This window comes from Amia ocellicauda, chromosome 16, assembly GCF_036373705.1.
Source record: "Amia ocellicauda isolate fAmiCal2 chromosome 16, fAmiCal2.hap1, whole genome shotgun sequence".
NCBI classification, from domain to species: domain Eukaryota; kingdom Metazoa; phylum Chordata; class Actinopteri; order Amiiformes; family Amiidae; genus Amia; species Amia ocellicauda.
In genome coordinates, this window is record NC_089865.1 from 20,927,079 (window position 1) to 20,952,159 (window position 25,081).

General features: G+C 41.9%; 1 protein-coding gene and 2 non-coding genes across 4 annotated transcripts in view; all 3 read left to right on the top strand.

The window, feature by feature from the left end:
* The first annotated feature begins 13,331 nt into the window (after positions 1–13,331).
* LOC136712026 (small nucleolar RNA SNORD66) lies at positions 13,332–13,408 on the top strand. Its single transcript, XR_010804798.1, has one exon. It is a non-coding gene; the product is annotated as a small nucleolar RNA SNORD66 (small nucleolar RNA).
* Positions 13,409–16,718: 3,310 nt separating this feature from the next.
* On the top strand, positions 16,719–16,795 carry LOC136712023 (small nucleolar RNA SNORD66). The gene has a single exon (XR_010804795.1). It is a non-coding gene; the product is annotated as a small nucleolar RNA SNORD66 (small nucleolar RNA).
* Positions 16,796–20,880: 4,085 nt separating this feature from the next.
* The window catches only part of ahr2 (aryl hydrocarbon receptor 2), an 88,594-nt gene continuing 84,393 nt past the window's right edge, over positions 20,881–25,081 (top strand). For both annotated transcript variants that reach the window (XM_066688541.1, XM_066688543.1), the window contains exon 1: positions 20,881–21,281. In XM_066688541.1, the coding sequence (XP_066544638.1) occupies positions 21,223–21,281 (59 nt within the window). In that variant the 5' untranslated portion in view covers positions 20,881–21,222. The remainder of the gene's footprint in view (positions 21,282–25,081) is intronic.

Sequence of the window (25,081 nt, forward strand, 5' to 3'; positions counted from 1 at the left end):
TGGTTGTCGAGCGGGGCGGGTGGATGGAGTAAGAAGCATTTTGTGGTTTTCCAAAGACAGGGATCTTGCCTTTGAAAGATGAAGCTACACAGTGATTAGAACATATTGTCAGAACATCAGCATTTTTGTAATGTTCCTTTTCTGTTTGTCTGGCAAATATGCAACTTAGCCTAAATCATATGCAATGTTAATTGAATGTGTATGTTTAATTTGAGTCTTTCAAGTACAAGAAAATATTGTGTCATTTTAGTGTCCTCTGTTTGTGAGTGTAATTAAATCAGAGTCCAGTCAGCTGAAATGGTTGGGAAGTTCAGTCAACGTACAAGTATTTAGTCTTTGTCTTTTTTGTGTTAAGGCAAAAATAAAATAACACAACTTATGATATATATATCAGCTCTTCTTTTTCATAACTTGAGATGGGTGGCAGCGCCATACAATGAAGGGCCACACATAACGAACTATATAATGGGTATAAAGTAATTAACTTGAAAGAGTCTGGGAGAATAAGATGTAATTCACACTTTCTTTTAGTTGTGGCATGTTTCAATCTGAAGTAAAATAAAAACAGATATTTAATTAGAGGTTTCGTCAGTTTTTTTTTTTTTATTATTGATGATCTCATGTTTTCCTCATATCACAAAAACGCATCACTATCTACAAAACAGGAGCCGAGGACAATGTTGCTTCTATTGGTGCAATTAAAAACTGACAACAATCAAAATGTTGTCACACCCTGTTTTGTGGTTCTTTTGTAATATTTAGCTTTTACTCAATATGTGCTCTATATACAGTATCAAAAAACAATTACCTTACTCGTATTAAGATAGGCAGTTTTAATATTGTTTGTGTGTGTGTGTAAGTGTTTGTTTATACTGTCAACTGTCTTATATACTATATTACCAGACAGGACAGGACAGGACATCCATTCTGGATAGTATAAGAGGTTGTGTGTTGCGTAGAGGTTGTTTTATGTTTTGGGCTCCCGCACTCTCTGTGCATAATGTAAAATTTCCAAATAGTATAGTGGTAGTATTGTTGGAATTGTATAATAGTGGCCTGTACATATACTAATATATGTGTGTGTGTATATACAATTTTTTTTAAATCACCAATAAAATCAATTAACTAATATCTATTTCCATTTTTTTATAAAAATCCTACAGTAGCAATATCTAGGCCTGTGGAAAAGTAATATATTTTTATTTATTTGAAATTTGAGGTAGTTCTTAGCACTGTCCTGTAATTCCTGGAGTGTCCTGACAGTCCCAGAGAGTCAGCCTTTTATTCATAAGACAATAAAAAACAATCACAAGACAGGGTGAGGTGTAAAACTTTATAAAATTGATTGTTTTCATAGGTCACTTTTCACCACCTCCCCAAACTATGATTGATGCAGGAGGACCTCCTCAAATGACATCTCTCACCAGGCATAAATAAACATCTACAAATAAATAAATCATGGTTTTAATTATAATCATGAACAGTATGTAAAGAGTCGATTACAAGCTGAGGAAACAATGTACAGATATACACTTTGCAAACGTGTCGAAATAACCAGGAACAGAACAAAAGAAAGGAACTAAAACAAATCTATCCATCTAATTTAAATTATTTAGCCAGAGAACTAGTACATAATGTCACTCCACACCAAGAACCTACTGTCTACATAACTGAGCTGTGACAGACTACGACAACATAATATTTCCTGTAGTTTTGTATTAATTTCTTTATACCCTAGGGTGAACCTACACCCTACTTTAGACAACGTGAAAAGCAGCCTCTTCTATCTTGCCTTAATAAGAACATAAGAACATAAGAAAGTTTACAAACGAGAGGAGGCCATTCGACCCATCGTGCTCGTTTGGTGTTCATTAATATCTAAGTGATCCAAGGATCCTATCCAGTCTATTTTTAAATGTTCCCAAACTTTCAGCTTCTACCACATCGCTGGGTAGTTTATTCCAGATTGTGACTACTCTCTGTGTAAAGAAGTGTCTCCTGTTTCCGTTTTGAATGCCTTGAAGCCCAATTTCCATTTGTGTCCCCAGGTGCGTGTGTCCCTGCTGATCTGGAAAAGCTCCTCTGGTTTGATGTGGTCAATGCCTTTCATGATTTTGAAGACTTGGATCAAGTCCCCACATAGTCTCATCTGTTCCAGGGTGAAAAGGTTCAGTTCCCTCAGTCTCTCTGAGTAGGATTTTCCCTTCAGACCTGGAATAAGTCTGGTTGCTCTCCTCTGAACTGCCTCCAAAGCAGCAATATCCTTCTTGAAGTGTGGTGCCCAGAACTGTACACAGTATTCCAGATGAGGTCTAACTAGCACATTGTCTTAACATTACTTCCCTTGTTTTAAATTCTACACTTTTGACAATATACCCTAGCATTCTGTTTGCCTTTTTTATTGCTTCCCCACATTGCTTGGATGGAGAAAGTGAGGAGTCCACATAGACTCCTAGGTCTTTCTCATGCGTTACTTCATCTAGATCTGTACCTCCCATATTGTAATTATAGTGGACATTTTTGTTACCTGCATGTGTTACCTTGCACTTGAATTTCACATAGAATTTCATTTGCCAGGTGTCGGCCCACAACTGAAAATTATCTAAGTCCCTCTGAATAGCCTGTGCTGCCAAGATTGTATCTGCTGAGCCACCTATTTTAGTATCATCTGCAAATTTGACAAGTTTGCTAACTATCCCAGAGTCCAGATCATTAATATAGATTAGAAAAAGCAAAGGCCCTAGTACTGATCCCTGTGGAACTCCACTAACAACCTCACTCCAGTTAGAAGCAACTCCTCTAATCGACACCCTCTGCTTCCTATACATCAACCAGTTCATAATCCATCTACTTACATTACCCTGAATGCCTACAGCTTCCAATTTGAGGATCAGTCTTTGGTGTGGAACCTTATCAAAAGCTTTTTGGAAATCTAAGTATATCATATCATATGCTTTCACGTGATCTACAGCTGCAGTTGCATGTTCAAAAAATTCTAATAAATTAGTAAGACATGATCTGCCTCGTCTAAACCCATGTTGACTATCTCCAAGAATATGGTTTTCATTAAGATGCTCCTCTATTTTCTGTCTAATCATTTTTTGCAACATTTTACAAGTAATGCAGGTGAGACTGATTGGTCTGTAATTTCCTGGCTCAGTTTTGTCCCCTTTCTTGTGGATTGGTATGACATTTGCTGTCTTCCAGTCAGTTGGCACATCCCCTGTTCTAAGTGTCATTTGGAATAATTGAGTTAGCGGCCTATAAATAATTTCCCTCATTTCTTTAAGTACTGTTGGAAATATCCCATCTGGCCCAGGTGATTTGTTTTTTTTAATTCTGCTAGTCCCTTTAGTACCTCCTCCTCATTAATCCTGATCTCTCTTAGGGTTTGACTGGACTGATTGTCAACCTGTGGCATGTCATCTGTTTTTTCTTTTGTAAAAACCTCTGTGAAATACTCAATTAGAATATTTGCCACATCTTGTTCGTTTTCCAAGATACCTCCATTTTTGCCCTTTATCTGTTTCACTTCCTCCTTTATTGACCGCTTGCTGTTGTAATATTGAAAAAAGCTCTTTGCATTGTTTTTAGCTCCAAGAGCTATGTTTCTTTCTATTTCCCTCTTTGCTTTCCTGATCCCTTTCTTAAGATCTCTTTGCAGCTCAACATATTCTATGTATTTTGTTTCGTCACCATCCCTTTTGTATGCGCTATACAACATTTTCTTTTTTTTTGATATTTTTTTGCATACCTCTATTAAACCATTTTGGCCAGTGTTTTTTGGTCCTCAATTTGCTAAGGTTTGGTACAAATTGCTCCTGAGCCTCAAGTAGTATATTCTTAAAAATATACCCATCCATTTTCAACTGACTCTGTATCCAATGTGCTCCAGTCTACCTCTTCTAAGTGCCAAAAGAATGCCTAAAAACTAACCATATTGTGATCACAATTTGCCATTGGTTCTCTAACTACTGTCCCCCTGACTCTATCTTGGTCATTTGAAAAGATCAAGTCAATACATGCGCTCTCTCTGGTTGGTTCCCTGACAAATTGAGTTAGAAAGCAGTCATTTACCATCTCAACCATTTCTATTTCTGCTTCTGTAGTCCCCACTGGGCTTTCCCAGTCTATGTTTGGGAAATTGAAATCCCCCATTATAACAGCCACATCCTTGCTACATGCAGTCCTGATTACACTGTACAATGCAGCATCTTTCTGAATATCTGAGTTTGGTGGCCTGTAACACACTCCTACCGCTAATCCTCCAGATCTCTTGTTCAAAAGTTTCACCCACAAAGATTCTGTTCCGTTACTGGGATCTATTGGTACCCCACAGGATATTATGTTTTTAGCTTTTGCTGATGTTAATAGCAAGGGTCACAATAACACACTGGTTCTTTGTACAAACCTGTTGAAGCTCACGTTACACCAAAGAATATCTAGCTTTATTTCACTGGCCTACATTAAAACACAAAACTAGGAGATAAGGTCTATTGACATAATCAAATCCTCAACTAGGACAGAATGTTTTGTTCATCAGGAGAGCTTGGGACGTTTTGCTTACTTTGTTGTAGGACGGTGTTTACAGGGAAGTATGCACAAAGGAGTTGTTCTTCTGAACACTTTTTCAAGTGGTTTGTGCCCCCCCCCAAAAAAAAAGAACAAAGAGAGATTTTAAACAGCACCCATAATAGCTGAATCATTTATTTGAAATGCATGCAGTGTTTCTTATTATGGAGCTTGATACAGAGAGATTTTTATTCCAACTAAAACAATGTGTGATGTTCTCATGTCTGAGAAAGCTTCGCAACCAAGACCATTCAGATTTAATTATCTACTACAGGAGTAGCAATTGCTGTCATTAATTGCTTTACAGGCATTGTGGTTTACGTTTCGAGAAGGAAAACACAGATGCCTTTTTTTCAATTTGTAAACAGCACAAACATATTTTTTTTTACAGCTTACTCAACAACAGTCAAAACGTATAGAAAGCTTTTCTGGTAAATGTCCTTATTTGACATCATAATTAGGACCAGTACTCCATATATGTTCTCTAATGTGTCTGAGTCAGAGCTTTTTCTTTTTTTTTGCCTCACACCAATTAGCTCCTCATGTAGTTTCTTTTCAAATGGCATTGTTCAAGTGGGGGTCATGCCATTTGGGTGTTCTGCATCAAAACATTTCACAAACGGCTTATTTTCAGAATGCGCTCGACGAAACAAATGCAGTTGACTACGATTCCTTCCGGAAATCCAGGGAGCTGACTGTCTCATGTCTGCAAGAGTGATTACATTTTTTCTCAGGGTTTGAACTCTTTTCAAGTGCACTTAGTGGTTTGCGGCTTTGGAGTTTGCTTCGTGTTGCTATACCATACGGGGTAAATAGAAGTATGCACTTTGTTTGAAATCAACCCAAGCTCTCAAATAAAAGCCTCGAGGCGGCCATGACTGAGTTGGTGTATCGATAATTTCATGTTGCAGTTTTTGTGAAGGGGATTTTAGGGTGGGGCCTGAGTTTAGCCACAGTTTTAGCAAATTAGATTTTGCCTTTATGACACACCTGTAGTGTATTTTCTCAGCTTTACAATGCAAGATCATGGGCAGAGGTTTGCTTTATTTTAGCCAGGATTATGAGTTGGCTGCTCACACTTTTTGAGCTGTTTCACAAAAGCTGTGAGGTATGATCCTTTGAAAAGTTGCGTTCAACCTCAGTATACATTAGCTGTAAATATGCCACTGAAAATAAGGCCTCAATTTCCTTAGTGCTCTGTCTAAAGGTGAAAATTTCTGAAAATTGTAAAAATAATTATTGCATTCCCAAGCAACTTTATTTTATAACAAGAACATCATTTTGGGAATGGAAGAGCATTTTTTAAACTCTCATGTGTTTTAAAAATGTAAGGTATTTTACAATGTATTGAAGAAAGAAAGAAATTAGGAAAGAAAGATGGATTTAATCTGTTGGCCTTCTTTATATATATTCATAAAACCACACCCCGTTTTAAAGCTTCACCACCACAATCTCTCACAGAAATTACTTGCAGTTTGAGCACAACTACAGAAGGCCCCAAAGAGGGGTCTGTCATGCTTACATTTCGGGTAAATGCCAGCTCTCACTCCCTGACTCATGCAGATTCCTTGTCTGGCCCTGAAAATTATGCACACTCTGCCCTTTTGATGAGGATGAATTGAATGTCTAAATGCTGGGTTAACAATTTAATTGCCTATAGCCTTCGATATAAAACAAGTATAGAGAGTGAGAGTGAGAAAAATGCTTTGCATATACATCAATTTGCATAATTTCCATCCTAGTCTTAGTCAACTGCTTTTTTATGTAGTGATCTGAACGTCTTTTAAAATTCCAGTAACAGTTCCCTGAGCACAGTATTTTTGGGGCTGGCCAGTTATTGCCTTTGATGTAATGTTTATTTTTCAGATTTCAAAAGGCACTTTTTATTTCGATTTCTGTTTCAATCCGTATTGAAGGACAATAATCAGGTGACACAAGTCAGTAGGATGTGAGAGTGGTGAGAAATGAAACAATGCACACCTATTAGTTTAAACTGACCTGCAGGATAAAGAAAGATGTATTGGTACCACAATACACAATCTAGTCGAATTCAGGTTCTATCAATTCATAATCTAAGAATGCCAAAGAGGATTAAAGTCTAAAGGAATTTCTGGTAATTCCTAAAGGATTATGAAAGAGATCGCTAGTAAACCAAAACAAGGCCAACCTTTGTCTCGTTGCTGGATGAAGTGTTGAGGTTCATGAACTCTCCCCCCAGCACAAAACCCAGGGTGGGTCTCATTTTGTCTCTCCGGCAGAAGCTGGCAGCCAAACAGGGTCAGATTTAGGTAGATTATGTAAATCAATCAACCTATCTGGTCCCCAACACACCATTCGGTAGTATCCCACTAAGGCAACAACTCATGTATCTATGAGCTGAACATCATAAGTAGATGGCCAGTACAAATTACCTGTAATGTTCACACGTTCTCAGTTAGAATCATTCCCTTTTTGTTTTTCAGATTACAGAGGCTTGTCTGCTACAGAAAGCAAGACACACTGACAGTTTATCTTGACAGAGTAATAACTAGGTCACTTTTCCCAAACATACAAACCAGCCTGTTCTGCTTTTTGGAAATCTATATCAACCTGTATTTCTGAATAAAGACATACAGTAGAGGTGCTGATAGTTGCAGGCAGCTGGGTTTGCTACCACAAGTTTGCTCTGTAGACATAGCTGTGCTTCTGACCATCACTGGGATACATTATTGCCCCAAAAGCAAACAGACGTAATAAATTAAGCCCAGTGTAGTAGTTAAATGGAAACCATTGAAGCCTCATTCCGAATTCTTGTGGTAAAAAACAATTTTGTTCCCAGCTTCAATGGTTTGTGATGTGTTTTTTTTTTAACTGATTTATTTGGTGGAAATTTCCAGAAAGGCAAACCCATAGTGAACAAAAACAACAAAAAACATCTAGATTCCAGATTTAAGGCAGTCCATATCCAAATACAGAAGCAGCGAAACAGTATGAGACAATCTCCTTTATCGTGTATTTTTCCTAGAGTGAGTAGAAATCTGTGTCTGTTTACACCTCACAAATGTCAACTGGGTCTCAAAAGACGAACAGCAAAACATAGACGCTTTCCACACCTTAAAAAAAAAAAATTACGTGCTTTGACTATATAAATCAGGTTTTTAAAAACACAGTGGCACCTGCATGTTCTAGTTTGCTTTTCAAAATCACACTGAAAGTCGCCGAAGGTACTGTCAAAGCAAACATATTTCATTTAAAGATCTTACTCCACTTTCCATTTCCTTTTGTTTTTATTTTCTTGACCTTGGCTGATTTAATGTCATAACAGTCATGTTACAGTGAACAGATGCTGCATCAGGAACCAGAGCTGCTTTACATACTGACAATGAAATAATTATTTTCCATATATGCTTTTCCTAGTTGAAATTTGAAATTCTTTAACAAGATATATAGATAAATAAACAATCCCTGCAATGTCTGTTGAGGTGAGTAATGGGTTTATTTGGGGGAATTGTTTTCTTTGAACTGTAGCATTTCTTTTCAACAGAATTGGCCATTTCTTTGATTCATTAGGTCCATAATAACATGATAAATGTTCATAATGAGAGCATGCCATTGGCCCATCTTGGTTGTGTGGCTGTGAGTAGCACGTTGCATCCAGGATCTCGGGATCTGTTTCTCTGGGAATTCCAGAGGGCTGGCTTTCAACGACCAGTTCAATGTATTCCCCAGACAAGGAGTTCAGCAAGCCACTACGGAAAACAATATCCACACTATCAGACTACATAAACACAGTTTGAGAGGGTGAAATCTGACTGTATCATAATGCCAATCCTTATTGTCCGTTGTGTTTGGTAGTTTGGAGGTAACCAATCAATCAAAAAACATCCACAGTTAAGCTGAAGCAGAAGTTAAAATCTATAATGATGCCTAATGCACACAGTATAATATATGTGGAAGTGTGTTTACAGTGTAACCACATTATACAAAAATATCCTGGGGGAAAAACACACACAAACAAATTAACATTTGAGTATTTGTGTATAAGTATTTGACCAATTATTAACCTAAAAAGACAGCTGTAATTACTGTATATAAAGGGTTATGGTACAATATGAAGATACAGGAACTTAAGGGTATTCATAAGGGTATGGGCAGCAGTGTGGAGTAGATTTTGGAGTGGATGGTCGTGGGTTCAACCCCTGCTGTTGTACCCTGGATTGAGGTACTAATACTGTGTTTGACCCCCTTTCGCCTTCAGAACTGCCTTAATTCTACGTGGCATTGATTCAACAAGGTGCTGAAAGCATTCTTTAGAAATGTTGGCCCATATTGATAGGATAGCATCTTGCAGTTGATGGAGATTTGTGGGATGCACATCCAGGGCACGAAGCTCCCGTTCCACCACATCCCAAAGATGCTCTATTGGGTTGAGATCTGGTGACTGTGGGGGCAGTACAGTGAATTCATTGTCATGTTCAAGAAACCAATTTGAAATGATTCGACCTTTGTGACATGGTGCATTATCCTGCTGGAAGTAGCCATCAGAGGATGGGTACATGGTGTTCATAAAGGGATGGACATGGTCAGAAACAATGCTCAGGTAGGCCGTGGCATTTAAACGATGCCCAATTGGCACTAAGGGGCCTAAAGTGTACCAAGAAAACATCCCCACACCATTACACCACCACCACCAGCCTGCACAGTGGTAACAAGGCAGGATGGATCCATGTCCTCATTCTGTTTACGCCAAATTCTGACTCTACCATCTGAATGTCTCAACAGAAATCGAGACTCATCAGACCAGGCAACATTTTTCCAGTCTTCAACTGTCCAATTTTGGTGAGCTTGTGCAAATTGTAGCCTCCTATTTGTAGTGGAGATGAGTGGTACCCGGTGGGGTCTTCTGCTGTTGTAGCCCATCCGCCTCAAGGTTGTACGTGTTGTGGCTTCACAAATGCTTTGCTGCATACCTCGGTTGTAACGAGTGGTTATTTCAGTCAAAGTTGCTCTTCTATCAGCTTGAATCAGTCGGCCCATTCTCCTCTGACCTCTAGCATCAACATGGCATTTTCGCCCACAGGACTGCCGCATACTGGTTGTTTTTCCCTTTTCACACCATTCTTTGTAAACCCTAGAAATGGTTGTGCGTGAAAATCCCAGTAACTGAGCAGATTGTGAAATACTCAGATCGGCCCGTCTGGCACCAACAACCATGCCACGCTCAAAATTGCATAAATCACCTTTCTTTCCCATTCAGACATTCAGTTTGGAGTTCAGGAGATTGTCTTGACCAGGACCACACCCCTAAATGCATTGAAGCAACTGCCATGTGATTGGTTGGTTAGATAATTGCATTAATGAGAAATTGAACAGGTGTTCCTAATAATCCTTTAGGTGAGTGTATAACACAATTATACAATAAAATATACAAGAGGGCATCTAATGCTATAGAAAAAAAACGTTCACAGCATAAACTTAATATACCAACACCTATACATAATTGAAAAGGGAAGTAAGTTTCTTTAAATATATCCAAAATCCACTCTCTGTATTTAATTGGAATGTTAATGTGTGTGTATATATATATATATATATATATATAGTATTAATAGATTATTTTACTCAAATAATACCGAATTGTGGCTTAATGGGTTTCTCGCCTATTCTTGGAAACAAACGCAAAGAGATTTTCATACATATTACAAAACCTCCATTCTGTAATGTTTGTAATGTGATGTGTTTGGCAGAGCACGTGACATGAAATAAATAATAAATGAATTGCTGACGGTCAGACCCTACTCAATGGACGGCTGTAACTGGGCAGTCCTGTCCTATCAGAGTTGGTTTCTGTGCTTGAAGGCGGGACTAAGCAGAGTGACAGTCCAGAGAGCCTTTCACAGGTTACAACTCTGTTCAAAAATAAAACGGGAGAAAGCAATACTGAAGTTTGGAAACGGATATTGGGTTTTGGTGACACAATCGCTTCCCGAAGATCAAGAGGAAAACCCGTGTAAGGCTCTCTCCCTCTCTCCAGACTAAAGCCTTGTATTGGGTGTTGATGACAGGCTATCCCGCTCATTTAGCAGGAGGCTGCAGCTGCTAGCTCTGCTGTGATCGGGAGTCACAGTCACTCGGTGCTGCGGGCTGGACTGAGGGACACTTGTGCTGCTCGCTGCGTGTCCTGTTGCTGCTGATGTGATCAGCCATCCGGATCAAATGTTGATGCTGCTTGATTTGTTCCCTGGTAACTAAAAAGTGCGGCCTCTGCTATTTCCTAGAAACGATGTTCCTTTGCTTTTTCAGGTGGCTTATTTCAGTCAGCCTGGCGATGTGTCAGTATGTAAATCTCATTGTTTCAGTGCTTTAGTCACTCATTTCCAGTGACAGTGTGTGTGAGGATGTCATATTTGCCATGGTGGTCACTTCAAACTGGACAATGTGTGCGTGTCGCTGCTGGGATGGACTGGACGTTGTTTGGGGGGCTGGAAACACGTCATATCCCCGGCCCAATGTGCGTTAATTCGCGGTGTGTTCACTGTTTCTCTGGACGGATCACACGCGTTTCCGCGGGATTTGGGGAGTTTGGAGGCTGTGTCGGAGATCCCACCACGGAGGACTTCAGATCAGTCGGTAAGTGAGACCCGTCCTTAATGGTCAGCAGCGACTCTTCACACCAAAAGAGCCGCATCCAGTGCAGCCGCGCGTTAAGTGTGTGCTGCGCCGCTCAGACTCGGGCCGGTTGGACAGCGCGGTGAGCCTGGCTGAGGGCCGGTGCGTTTGCGGGACGATGCGAGCCGCTGACGGGACTGAATCAGTTTGTTTGACACATTTGGATATTGGGCTAAAAAGGCATTCAAGACAGAAAACAGGAGACACTTTTCACACACAGAGAGTTATTACAATCTTGGACAAACTCCCCAGCGATGTGATTGAAGCCACAGTTTGGGAACATTAAAAATAGACTGGATGCGATCCTCGGATCACTTAGTTATTTATGGACACCAAACGAGCTGATGGGTCGAGTGGCCTCCTCTCGATTATAAACTGTATTATGTTTTTCTGATATCTGTTGGGTATGACGTCAGTTGTTGTCAGTTGCATACGTAACAGTCGCTGGAATTCGATTGCTTGCTTTGTGGAATTTTGCCTAATTAGCGCTGATAGTGTGTTTGGAGACTGAGCCGTACGGTTGATTGATTTTACCTCCGAGTAATTTCAGTGTTCCCGAGAGACTTTTGGTTTTATTGAATTCAAAAGCATGGAAGCGATTGCAGACTTCAAGTTTTATCTTGAAGACCCTGCAACCTTCAGGTAGGCCGTTTCATTCGTCTATCGTTTTATTTTCATTGCAGCAACAATGAATGTATCCTACTTTTTTTTTAAATGCCAGTACATTTAAAGTGTGCACAAAATGTGAATAATAATGTATGTTTTTCACCAGTACACGATCATGTGAATGCTCCTATGCGTGGGTGTGTAGCTACATATTGAGCCATTATTATTGAACCATATTATTCTTTTTAATGATTACTGTATGAGAGGATTTGAAATATGGTGAAATGGCTATGAATATGTTTAAGTGGATATGGTATATGCTGACATGTTACTGTTTTATTCCCTGAGACAATTTAATTATTATAATGACGTGATGTATAGGCCAACTATTTTGTTTTCTGTAAAAAGGTTGATGTCCCATTCATAAATTGAGTAAGTTTAACGTGAAACAGTTTCAACACTGGAGACTGCGTTTACTGCCTTTTTGTCATATTTTCAATTTCTAGCTAAAATATAAATGTTTGTTTCTGATACCTGTTGAGTAAAAAGAGGCCTGGGTCATTTAAACACCTCATGGTACACCGGATTGTGAGCCGACCTCTAAAATGTATTGCTTTCATTATTTCGTAATCCTCGGCGCAACCAAGACTTCTGTGGAAATGTTCTTTCATAAAAATTATGTTGTAGGTCGAAATACATCCCTGACCAGAAGGAGAAAAATGAGAGGCAGTTCCTGCAGGACTTAGACTTCATCTCTGACAGGCTGCAGGAAATCCCCATTAGCGATGTGGTTAAGGTACGCTGAGCCCTGCCTGTCTAGAGGACCCTAGAGTTTTATTGACTTATTTGTATATATAAAATCTTCTGATTGTGTTGGTTACCTGCATTGTTCTGATGGATCTGTTTAATGTTGATATGGGGCATTTGTCTCATTTGTACCATGTCGCATGTTTTTTGTCAACTGCTGTCTAATGGTGATTGTTATTCAGATTACTGTATGTGTGTTACCTATCCACCACAGCAAGTTCCCAGAAGACTGTTTTATGGCTTGAAGGAATAGCAGCTTTGGTCTGACCCTTTCTCCCTCCCTCCCCTCTCTCCAGGCCACTAAGAGCCCTGTGCGTCCCCTGGACCCCAGTCGGCTGACAGGAATGAACTCTGTCCCTGTCCTTACCCCCTCTCTTGCCAACCGTGGCATACAGCCCATGGGGGGACAGGGCCCAGAGTCTTTGTCCCCCCAGCCCTCAGCAGAGGGTCGCCGGTGCTCCCGGCAGGGCGAGAGGATGGAGGCACGAATCATCATCAACGTGTCATTCACGGATGAGGTTCAGCTCAACAAGGCCGATACGGCCTGGAAGCCTAGGATAAAGCAGGCTTCCACAGTGGGTGATGACCCCGAGGTCATTATTACACAGGTATGTAGGAGCAGAGGACATGGTTCTTGTTTGGGGGGTGGGAATAATAATTTGCTAGTCTAGTAAAGGGGAATGTGAGTCAACATGGAGCCCCAATAATGATCTGTTTGTAGTCCCATGGTGTCTGGGCCACTGATTTCTACTGATGGAGAAGAGGAACTGAGGGGCTGAATATGCTCACATGCACCCACCTCTTCACAACAAGTAAAAACACAGACTTGGCCGAGGTTTGCAGCACTAACCCTTTTTCCTTCCTTCCCTCCTCTCCCCTTTCCCTTCAACAGTTACTGATCCGAAAGATGAACAGTATTCTGAACAAGATGACCCCACAGATGTTCCAGCAGTTGATGTGCCAAGTCGACGAGCTGATCATTGACACGGAGCAGCGACTCCAGGCTGTCATGGAGCTCATCTTCGAGAAGGCCATCTCCGAACCCAACTTCTCCGCCACATATGCCAATATGTGCCAGTACCTTCTGAGGCTCAAAGTCCAGAGCGCTGACAAGCCGGGAGAGGCGGTGCCTTTCCGCACTCTGCTTTTGAACCGCTGCCAGAAGGAGTTTGAGACGGAGGACGGTGGAGACGAGGTCTTCGAGATGAAGCAGAAGTTGCTGGATGCATCCTTGGTGGTAAAAAGATTTGAATGCATTTTTGAAAAATATAAACCGGGTTCTTATGCTAGTGTGGAAGTCTGGAAACAGACAGGAAAATGCAAAACTGATTTTCAGGGCTTGAAAATGCTTGAATAATCACTGTTATGATAGTATGACAGTGTGTAATGAAGGGCTGTCTGTGTGCGCAGGACAAGGAGCGGCAGCGTCTACGTGACGAGCTGCAGGAGGCCAAGCACAAGGCCCAGCGGCGCGCGCTAGGCAACATCAGGTTCGTTGGGGAGCTGTTCAAGGTGAAGATGCTGACGAGGACCACCATGCATAATTGCATTGTCAAGCTGTTGAAGAACCACGAAGAGTCCCTGGAGTGCCTGTGCCGACTCCTCTCCACTATCGGCAAAGACCTGGACTTGAAGAGGTCCAAGGTAAGGCAGGTCCGGCCGCCGCGCCAGACTGAACCCTGGCTAAACATCCAGCAACGTGATGGGGCTCTAGACAGTGGTGTGAATAAGTGTTTCTGAGCATCTGCAGAAGCCTTCTTGAATGAATTATGCTTCACTCGGTGGTATAAAGTAGTCACTCTACCTGCTGTCTGCACTATTTTCTAATTGTTCTGTGTGACCTTTTCACCAGCCCCATATGGACCAGTACTTCAGCCAGATGGAGCAGATCATCATAGAGAGGAAGACCTCCTCTCGAATCTGCTTCATGCTGCAGGACATCTTGGACCTTAGAAAGGTAATGAGTGTTGGGAGAATAGAAACCTTCCTTGCTTTCAGCTTCCCACCCCCCAGTCCCTGTGTGCCTCTCGTTCTCTCTCTCTACAATGGTCACTGACATTTTCTCCCCTTCCTCAGGATAACTGGGTGCCCAGGAGGGCTGACCAGGGTCCTAAGACAATCGACCAGGTCCACAAGGAAGCAGAGCTGGAAGCGCACCATGAGCAGATCAAGGTGCAGCAGCAGCTCTTGATCAAGAAGGACAACCGATGTGGGGGCCCTGGGGGGCCACGCCCTGCAGGTGAGGCTCAAGAGCACACAGATGATAACTCAACCGAAACTGTCCAATCACACCACCTCATTTGCTAATGATGTCGATGTCGGGGTGGGGGGGGGTCCCAGTCCCCAATCTTATGTGACTTATGTTCCATTTTTTTTTTTTTTTTTGGCAACTTAAACTATTGAGGTTGTGTGAGTTATTTTAAGATTTGGAAACCATTTAATTCAATTTAACTGGTTCAATTAAGTAATAAGGAGCTTATGTGGGAGAAGCTTGAACATAACTGTGAGGACTAGGTCTGTGGTTTGGAGCAGTGAGCCTGCATTCTTGGTCTCCTGTACTGTAAGCCCTCAAAACGCTCAGGGCAGTAGTTCTCTCTGTGTAGCAGCGCAGCCTGTTCCTTCAGTGGCTACCTCCCTCTTTTCACAGCTCTCGAGTCTGGACGGGCCAGTTCCAGCGCCCTGAACCGCTGCTCCGCCCTGCAGCAGTCGTCCTCCGCCACTCCTTCCTCCTTACACAGTGATGCATGGAGAGTGCCACCGAGGTGAGATCCCGCAGGGGGCAGCGGAGGCAGCTGGTGCCTGGTCTGAAAGCTGGGGTGTCTTTTCCTCCCCATTTTCAGCCCAGGGTCAAGTTTCTGCTGTGGAATTCTTACCCTACTTATCCACTATAGATGAATGACTCAGTGTTCAAATGAGTAAATTGGACTGACCTGAGCTTGACCTGTGTTTAACTCACTGACTTTGTAAAGCAATCTGTCTTGTTGGTTGAAGTTCAGGCTTGTGAAGATTTTCACCATTGCTTGAGTGTCTTTTTCCACAGAATTGTAGAAATGTTCCAGAAGAGAGACCCCCACTTTATAGATATTGCTCATCTAGGTTGTCAGTAGGTTCATGCTTGATTCACATCTCTCCCTCTCCCTCTGTTTTCAGGAGTAGCTCTTGCCGGGATGGCGATGAGTGTAGTAACCTCTTCGAGCGGCCGGAGCGCCATGAGCGTGGCCAGCGCAATCACTCTGAGAGGAGAGGCGCCGGGGATAAGAGCGGCCTGGACAGGATTGCCTTGAAGAAGTCAATGTCCATCATTGGGGAGTATCTCCACCTCAATGACATGAAGGTAAGGGGATGATACATTGCTGCACATAATAAGGGGCTCAGAGCCCATAACTTCACACTGCTGTTATCACAGGTTTAACGTTTACTTATTTGTTCAGTGGATCTTGCCTCTGCTGATGCCCTCCATCACAAATATACAGCAGCAGAGGTGAGGAGAGGTCAGTGAGTCTGCCTGCAATATGATCATGTCACAAATGTAGCTTCAATAGAATCAACACTAGCAGTGTGAAGCTGGGTTAAAGGCTTGGCACATTTTAGAAATGTCACTTCCAGACACTGACCACTTTAATTTAAAGGAGAATCCTCACAATACTTCTGTTTGAAGATAATGGTGCAGTTTGTCTTGGAAGCAGTCTCCACTGAGAGCTGTTGTTTCTGTTGAGCATTGGAGTACAGCTCCAGGAGGCCAATCAGAGATTGTGCACAATGAGAATCTATTCACCCCGTGGCCCCCTGCCTGACCAGCGACTGACTCTCTGTCCCCCCAGTCCTCAGCAGTGGGTCCCTGGTGCTCCCAGCAGGGCGAGAGGAGGGAGAAGCGCAAGGTCATCACCCTGTCATTCTCGGATGAGGTTCAGCTCAACAAGGCCGAGAAGGCATGGAAGCCTGGAGTAAAGCAGTCTTCCACAGTGGGTGATGACCCCGAGGTCATTATTACCCAGGTATGTAGGAGCAGAGGACACGGTTCGTGTTTGGGGGGTGGGAATAATAATTTGCTAGTCTAGTAAAGGGGATTGTGGGTAAACATGGAGCCCCAATGATGATCTGTTTTTAGTGCCATGGTGTCTGGGCCACTGATCTCTACTGATGGAGAAGAGGAACTGAGGGGCTGAATACGCTCACATGCACCCACCTCTCCACAACAAGTAAAAACACGGACTTGCAGCACTAACCCTTTTTCCTTCCTTCCCTCCTCCCCCCTTTCCCTTCAACAGTTACTGATCCGCAAGATGAACAGTATTCTGAACAAGCTGACCCCACAGATGTTCCAGCAGTTGATGTGCCAAGTGGACGAGCTGATCATTGACACGGAGCAGCGACTCCAGGCTGTCATGGAGCTCATCTTCGAGAAGGCCATCTCCGAACCCAACTTCTCCGCCACATATGCCAATATGTGCCAGTGCCTTCTGAGGCTCAAAGTCCCGAGCGCTGACAAGCCGGGAGAGACGGTGCCTTTCCGCACTCTGCTTTTGAACCGCTGCCAGAAGGAGTTTGAGACGGAGGAGGGTGGAGACGAGGTCTTCGAGATGAAGCAGAAGTTGCTGGATGCATCCTTGGTGGTAAAAAAAAATGGAATTAATTTTTGAAAAATATAAACTGGGTTCTTATGCTAGTGTGGAAGTCTGGAAACAGACAGGAAAATGCAAAACTGATTTTCAGGGCTTGAAAATGCTTGAATAATCACTGTTATGATAGTATGACAGTGTGTAATGAAGGGCTGTCTGTGTGCGCAGGACGAGGAGCGGCAGCGTCTACGTGACGAGCTGCAGGAGGCCAAGCACAAGGCCCAGAAGCGCGCGCTAGGCAACATCAGGTTCGTTGCGGAGCTGTTCAAGTTGAAGATGCTGACGAGGACCACCATGCACAATTGCATCATCGAGCTGTTGAAGAACCACGAAGAGTCCCTGGAGTGCCTGTGCCGACTCCTCTCCACTATCGGCAAAGACCTGGACTTGGAGAGGTCCAAGGTAAGGCAGGTCTGGCCGCTGCTCCAGACTGAGCCCTGGCTAAACATCCAGCAACATGATGGGGTTCTAGACAGTATGAATAAGTGTTTCTGAGCATCTGCAGAAGCTTTCTTGAAGGAATTCTGCTTCACACAGTGGAATAAAGTTACTTCTCTACCTGCTGTCTGCACTGTTTTCTAATTGTTCTGTGTGACCTTTTCACCAGCCCCGCATGGACCAGTACTTCAGCCAGATGGAGCAGATCATCATAGAGAGGAAGACCTCCTCTCGAATCTGCTTCATGCTGCAGGACGTCTTGGACCTGAGAAAGGTAATGAGTGTTGGGAGAATAGAAACCTTCCTTGCTTTCTGCTTCCCATCCCCCAGTCCCTGTGTGCCTCTCGTTCTCTCTCTCTACAATGGTCACTGACATTTTCTCCCCTTCCTCAGGATAACTGGGTGCCCAGGAGGGCTGACCACGGTCCAAAGACAATCGACCAGGTTCACAAGGAAGCAGAGCTGGAGGCACACCGTGAGCAGATCAAGGTGCAGCAGCAGCTCTTGATCAAGACGGACAACCGACATAATTCAAACTCCAGCGAAAGTGCCCTGTCGCGCGCCGGTCGGGCCAGAGCAGAGCAGGCCAGGAAGAGAGGGCCTTTTGTGAGAACATTAGAAATGGAAGCACCAGTCCTTTTCTGGCGAAGATGACAGCTGGACAGTTATAATGAATCAACATCAACAATCATTACATTTCTTTTCTTTCTCTCTCTAACCTACAAAATAAAATGAAAATGTTCTTCACTTCAAACTAAGGCTGCTCTGATCTGTGTGTATGTGCTGTATATATATATATATATATATATATGTATGTATAGATATCCATACTGTTCCCCAGGCTGCTCTGAGCACAGTGCACAAGGTGGAGTGTGGAGTTGTGAATGCAATACAGGCACACTAAAGTCGAATTGGAAGGATAGGTCAAAGGTCAAATAACGGGTTATATTTTGAAAGTCCATATATGTTTTGTTATATGTGTTCTATACAGACTATGGATCTATCTCCTGTCTTGGATGTTACAGAGGTAAAAGTGGTAAAAATTTCCATTTGACCTGAAACAAGAGGTCAAAGGTCACATTCAAGGACGTTTTCACATAGACCACTTACGGTTTTCTATACATGCCCAATACTAAGTGTGACTTCAATCTGAAAGCACTTATTAGGCAAAAACAACATATACTTGACCTTTGAACCCTAAAGGAAGGGTCAAAGTTCAAACAATTTTTTCAGAAGAACACATTTGGCCCCTTATGACATGATGCATGATGACTGATGGGTTTTGAACTGTAACCCAAAAATCTCATTTAACCTGAAAGGAAAGTTCAGAGGTCAAGTTGGAGGTCATGCATGGATACATCCCATGTGGTTTCCTATACATGTTCAATATCTGAAGACAAATTCTAACCAACATGCAGTACCTGGCTCTGAGAAGGTCAAAGGTCAGAACTAATGACATTCAGAAACAATATATGGTTTACTATACAACATACATTGTAAGTATCGTGCTAAAAATAACTGATCAGAAGTTATAAGCTGTCAAAAATGTTGGGGTCCTTCGGGGCCTCATGAGAATCTGGACCACCAATCAGCACCAAAAACAATAGGATGCATTCTCATATGTTGTACAAAAAGTGTTTACAGTGTCATCTTGAAAGCCACTGAATGCCATTGCCAGAAACGATGGGACTGAGGTTTAAAGTACCACACTACACTACAAAGCAAAGCTGATGACAGAGAGAGAGTGCTACCTGCTTGTAGTGGATTTCCAGCCAGGTGCACATGCTGTGATTGAGGGCTGAGCAGGGGGCATCAGCCACTATTTGAGAGAGGAAGTGCAGAGGCAACTGCCCTTGAGAAAAAGTGTTAGGATACAGGTGGAGCCCAGTGCTCCGGTCAATGGTCAGTGCTTTGAAAACATTCAAATGCAGTAGAGCCCCTGTGACTAACACACACGACACTGGTACAGATGAAAATACAAGACCACAGCTGTTTTTCCAGGTGTGATATTTGGATTTAATAAATGCATTGAATAATTAAATACAGTATGATCATACAGGCGCAGTGTGCATTGTTCCAATGAAATGGAATAAGGAGGGCTCTGGATGTGGCTCAGCTCCCCTCTGTCCCCCGAACCTGACGGCCGCTGGTCCTGACATGGCCTGGAAGCACCTTCAACAGGACAGCCCTGATGGGGTCAATCAGGGCTGAAAACCCAGCTGACACACAGGCAGGCACCTCCAGGTCAATGTCAGTCCAGCAGAACATGCAAAGAGAAACACCAAAGCCATAAGACTCATCACACACAATCACTATAACAAGACTGTTCCAGGATTAAATAAGGCCACAATACAAGGCCAGATATCTGGGAACATTGTGGAATATTGTGGAACAAAATCATGTGTTTGATGAAAAAAGATAGGCCTACAATTGTGTTAGTTATGCTTCTGTAAGGTAAGGAACTATTTGTTTTGTAACTGTTTCTCTACAGTATTGTTTAGTTGGGGGGTGTTTTGTGTGTTGTATGTGTGTTGACCAGCAGTTCCAACCTAGCAGTTCAATCCTTAATTGAAGTAATAATTAGCTAGTATTTGACTTTTGAAATGGTGTAACTGATTCAAAGTTGGTTACATAATAAGATAATTAGCTGCTTATAAAATGAACTTAAAACCCCTATCATTTAAAATAATGAAATATTTAGGAATGTATTACTTCAGTTAAAGGTTCAATTAAGTAATTGGAAGTAGTTGAAAAAAAAACAGCTCTTGGGTGGCTCTAGTGGCTCTTCCAGGACCAGGTTGGGTACAACTGGTGTAAATTAAATTGAATTAAATGTGACATGCTTGTTTTTAAAATAAATGTCTTTATTGGGTTGACACTGGTCTCCCATGAGGCCAATCCCAAATGTGTGACAGTCCGGAGTCTCTGTTCCAATACCCCAACATTGAAAAATATATCTGTTTAAATCCAGTTCATATACGCAACCGAAGGAGGGAGTTAAGTCCTCATAAACTGCCATCCTTGCATTGCTCTCGGTCCACCTTAAAAAGGCACTTATTCTATATGATTTCCTGAAAGCGTGTTGCACCAATGGCGAGGACCGAGTCTTCCCCGCTGCCGGTCCCAGCCTGTTACAGCGCTCGGCATTGGCCTGAATAAAGTGAAAACAGCCCTAAACTTCTCAAGTCGTGTTTATTTGGGGGCAGTAGAGAGTGACAACTTAAAAAAACAGAAAGGAAGAAGGAAAATTGGTTCTGAGCACGCCATTAATAGCCGCGGTGGAACAGGAAACTTTCCAACAAACTTCTCAGCCCTTTTTTGAGCAGATCTGGATTCGTCCCTGTGGCGAATGGAGCTCTTCCCCGGCGCTTGGATGTGTCAGTTTGCTTGCGAGGTGGATCTGCCTGTCGACTAATTCTGTTTCTTTGGGGATTTCTCTTATCTGAGTGTTTGATCGGGTGTTTCTTTGCAAAGGAGAGAGAGGAGCGCTTTGGTGGATACATTTTGGACTCATTGGCGAGGAGAAGGCATCATGTTGTCCAATGCGGGGATCTATGCTGCCAAAAAACGCAAGAAGCCCGTGCAGAAAATGTAAGTTATTATTAACATCAACTTGATGTATATATATTTGTGTGTGTTGCCATTACTGTAATACATGCAGCGTAACGTAAAGTGAAGTACGATCTAGATTAAGCAATCTGAAGTATAGCTACTCCAACACCCGAAGCACAAATCCGGTTTGCCAGTGTTGAAATCATATGCCTTATCATATAGTAATCATATAATGGACTGACAGAAAATTCGATCGTATTTGTATATCTATATCCTTATATAACATGCATATATGAATGGGTGCACATGTCTAGCTATAGACACAATGCCAACTAACATGTATTTTCCCCAAAGAAACATAGTAACACTTGCTACATTGTAGGCTTGTCATTTAGCCAATGTTGCGTCTTGTTATGTAAACTATTTACTGTTTTATTATGAAACAAGTCCTGGAAGTGGAGATGTATTTATTCCACAATCGTAAATGTTTTTAAACACGTATAACTACTTGTTCCAACACTTTTTCTTATTAGTGTTATTATTACAAGTTGTAGCAGTAGAAGCTGAAATGACTGGAATGCGCTTTTTGCATAGCCTATATGTTTTGCATAGATGCTGGAATAATGTTTGTTTTATATTAAAACCTATATATACAGTCATTAGGGAGACATGAAACGTCATGTCCAAAACTATGATTGTGTCTCCCTAATGTCTGAGGGTGCGATTAGGGTTGGAGAAGGGGTCGGGGACACCTAAGTTAGAAGTTAGGTAAAGGCACAGTTTTTAAGTGGGGGAAAAAAATGCAAACTTGGTATATATCGGTGTGTGTGAGGGAGTGCTGGCTGAGATTGCACGCTGGTTTCTCTGTGCTCAGTGCTTCTGAGGGTTACCTTAAGAGGCAGCCGTGGTGTGTAGTTTGGTCTGGCATGGAAATGGCACTCTTGCATTAATCATAATCAAGCTGAGAGTTGGCGGTGCTCTCACGCAATGCTTACAAGAGGGAGGGGGAGGCCGGGGGTGCTGGCCCGGAGTGTGTTATTGTAATCTGATATATGGGCTCTTCTCATTATGAGCACATTTATTAATTTTTGTAGGCACTCTTTTTTGTTTTTTTGCAGTCACGCGAATATTGCACAACTGGGTCGTAAATGCACCAGTCCAGGGTTTGTGCGCCTTTGATTGCGCCGAGTGTGAATTGTGCAGTGCGGCTGCAGCATCCCTTTTGGAGACGGGATGGAAAACGTTTGAGCAAGTGTAAGAGATTGCAATCTGTCTCTGTTAGATTTTTCCTTGCGGGAGTGATGTGTATAAGTCGAAGCCGTAGACTTGCAAACACTTGTAGCGCCGCTTGAGCACAGTAAACGGCAGACTTGTTTATGACTGGGACACACGCACTGATTCAGTCAGGGGGGCTGAAACTGAAATCTGTAACTCACCTAACTCGTTTTGTCTTTTTTTCTTCTTCTACTTCTTAATCCCACACTATAAATACATGTGTGGCAAAGAAGAAGAAGAAGAAGTTTGAACAGATTTAACGAGAAGTTAGAAAGATAATTCAGCTGTCATGCCCTGGCCTAATTAGATTCGTTTCTAAATTGATACCCTTCAGGTTTTGGCGCCTGGTCCTATAATTAGGAATCGCTTTAGACAATTCGGTGTTTTAAACTTTCGTCTTGAACCACAGAGTTCTTGAAAACGTACAACGTTTTAAGGTATATTCATTACATATAATTGTTGTAACTTGGTGATTAAGAGTCATTACCTTTATTAACAGGTAAGGAAAATGTGTAGACTAAAAATATCACATGCACAAATATACAATGTGTGTGAGTGTTAGTTGCTTTCTCGTCCTCAGAGTTTATAACCTGATGCCTGCTGCCCAGCGTGCCTCTTTAATTGAATTAAGCATAGCATGCACTTTATCCTGTGGAAATATTAGATTGCCAGTTACAGAAATATATTTATCAAAAACATAGATGAAAAATCTAAACCCATAATTAGCCCAACTTAAAATAATACCTTGCTATATATCAGAATTCAACACATTGTCTATCTATGGAGTCATTTCACTCATGTTTTCCTCTCTTCTAAGTTATATGCAGTGCTTGATGATGTACCCCTGACCTTATGCATTTGCATTCATTTGTTCCCTATTCTGCCTTGGCAGCGTGTGCTTTGTAGCCCTGTTCAACACAGCTTTCCCCTTGATGTTTTTGTAAGGAGAAGTCGGGTCAAGCTTTTTCTTTCACAACCCAGAGAAGTTCATGACTGCTGTGGTGCGACAGTTGAGCCAGGATATATCACTCAATTGTTTGCATTAGCTTTTCCTTGCTCAGAATAGAAAAGGCTTTCATTCCTAATTGATTGATTGTATTTTATTTTTGGCGGATGCCTTAGTCGTTAATTGCCAGTGCTTTTTTTATTTTTTTTTATTTTATGCACCCTGTGTTTGGGAAGTGCATCCAACCATAGCAAGAGTAAAAGCCTTGTTTACCTGTTTACATTTTAAAGCATAATCATATCTGGAGTAAAAGCACTGTTACCCGGTTTACATATTAAACCGGGCCCACCCACTGACTCAGTTCACTTCCCTGACTGGAAGAAAAGTCTGCTCATTTGCCTTTCACACATTTCAAATACAGTCTGCTTTAATTCTAAAATAAACTTAATGATACTTAATGACATCATTTACAATATGGAAATGCGCCTACAGAGTTGTCTCTTTCTTAGTTTGGGATAGATTACTATCAGGCTGAATTTACTGGCAGTCTGTTGAAGACTGAATTCCCAGTGGTTTTTGCACAGTAGAGTAGCTGTAGTTGCATGCACCTGATTAGCATATAGTTTGTGTAAATATAAGAGTCTGTAAAAGTCCAGACAGTATTCATATTGTTTTTTTTTTTCATCAAGTAGCACTCAAAACTGCTTGCTTATGAAGAGGAAATGTATCAGTTGGTTGTTTTTATTATTATTGTTGCCTCTTTTGGGTGAATTCTCACTGATGCAGAAGGGCACTGGACCAAAGATCTAATGAATATATTAGCTTATCATTCATTTTCTCATTTTGTCAATATAGGCTTTGGTTAAGACCCACACAATCCATACAAACCTATAGTTTGTGGAGATAGGGATGTGCAGAGGTTAGTCTTAGACCCAACTCTTTGATCTTTTCAGCTCAGAATGTACCATACAGAGTAGGGTGCCCAACTTTACTGTCCTTTCAATTTCACTTTGATGCCATTCCACCACAGTCTCAACCTTTGGCCTAAATGTTCCCAGCAGTCACGCCTATCCGTCTCTTCTGAGAGTCAGTGCCCCAGTTTGTCATTCTGCAATAAAGCCTGGGTATTTCAACTCTCTGAGGAACAGCGGGCATTTCTGTATGAAGTCGTCTGTAACTAGTCGCTCTGTGATGTTTTGATTGTTTCCAGACTCCGCAATGTGAAAATATGTCTTAATTATTTCCCAGACCGATTCCAATTTATGCTCTATCAAGGAAAAAGTTCATCATAGATGCAGCCTTGAAGGCATGTTTTCTTTTTTTTTTTTTCTGTGAATGGAAGCTAAAATCATATATTGTTCTCGGTGGGCGGTTGATTTGAGGGTGGTCTGCATATCAGTTGACCCTTTAAAGATCGTCTTTTATAACAGCCTTGCACAGATAGATCGTTTCATATTGTGCTCTTCTGTGTGGCTTCGAATGCTGAAGTCGCTTCTTCGGCCTCAGCTAGCACCTTTAGTAAGAATCAAACTCAATCAGAAACCTATTATTTGTCAAGTTCAGTAAAAATGAGAACGGTTGCATAAGTTACAGGAATAGAATTCTTAGGGAGGAGAAT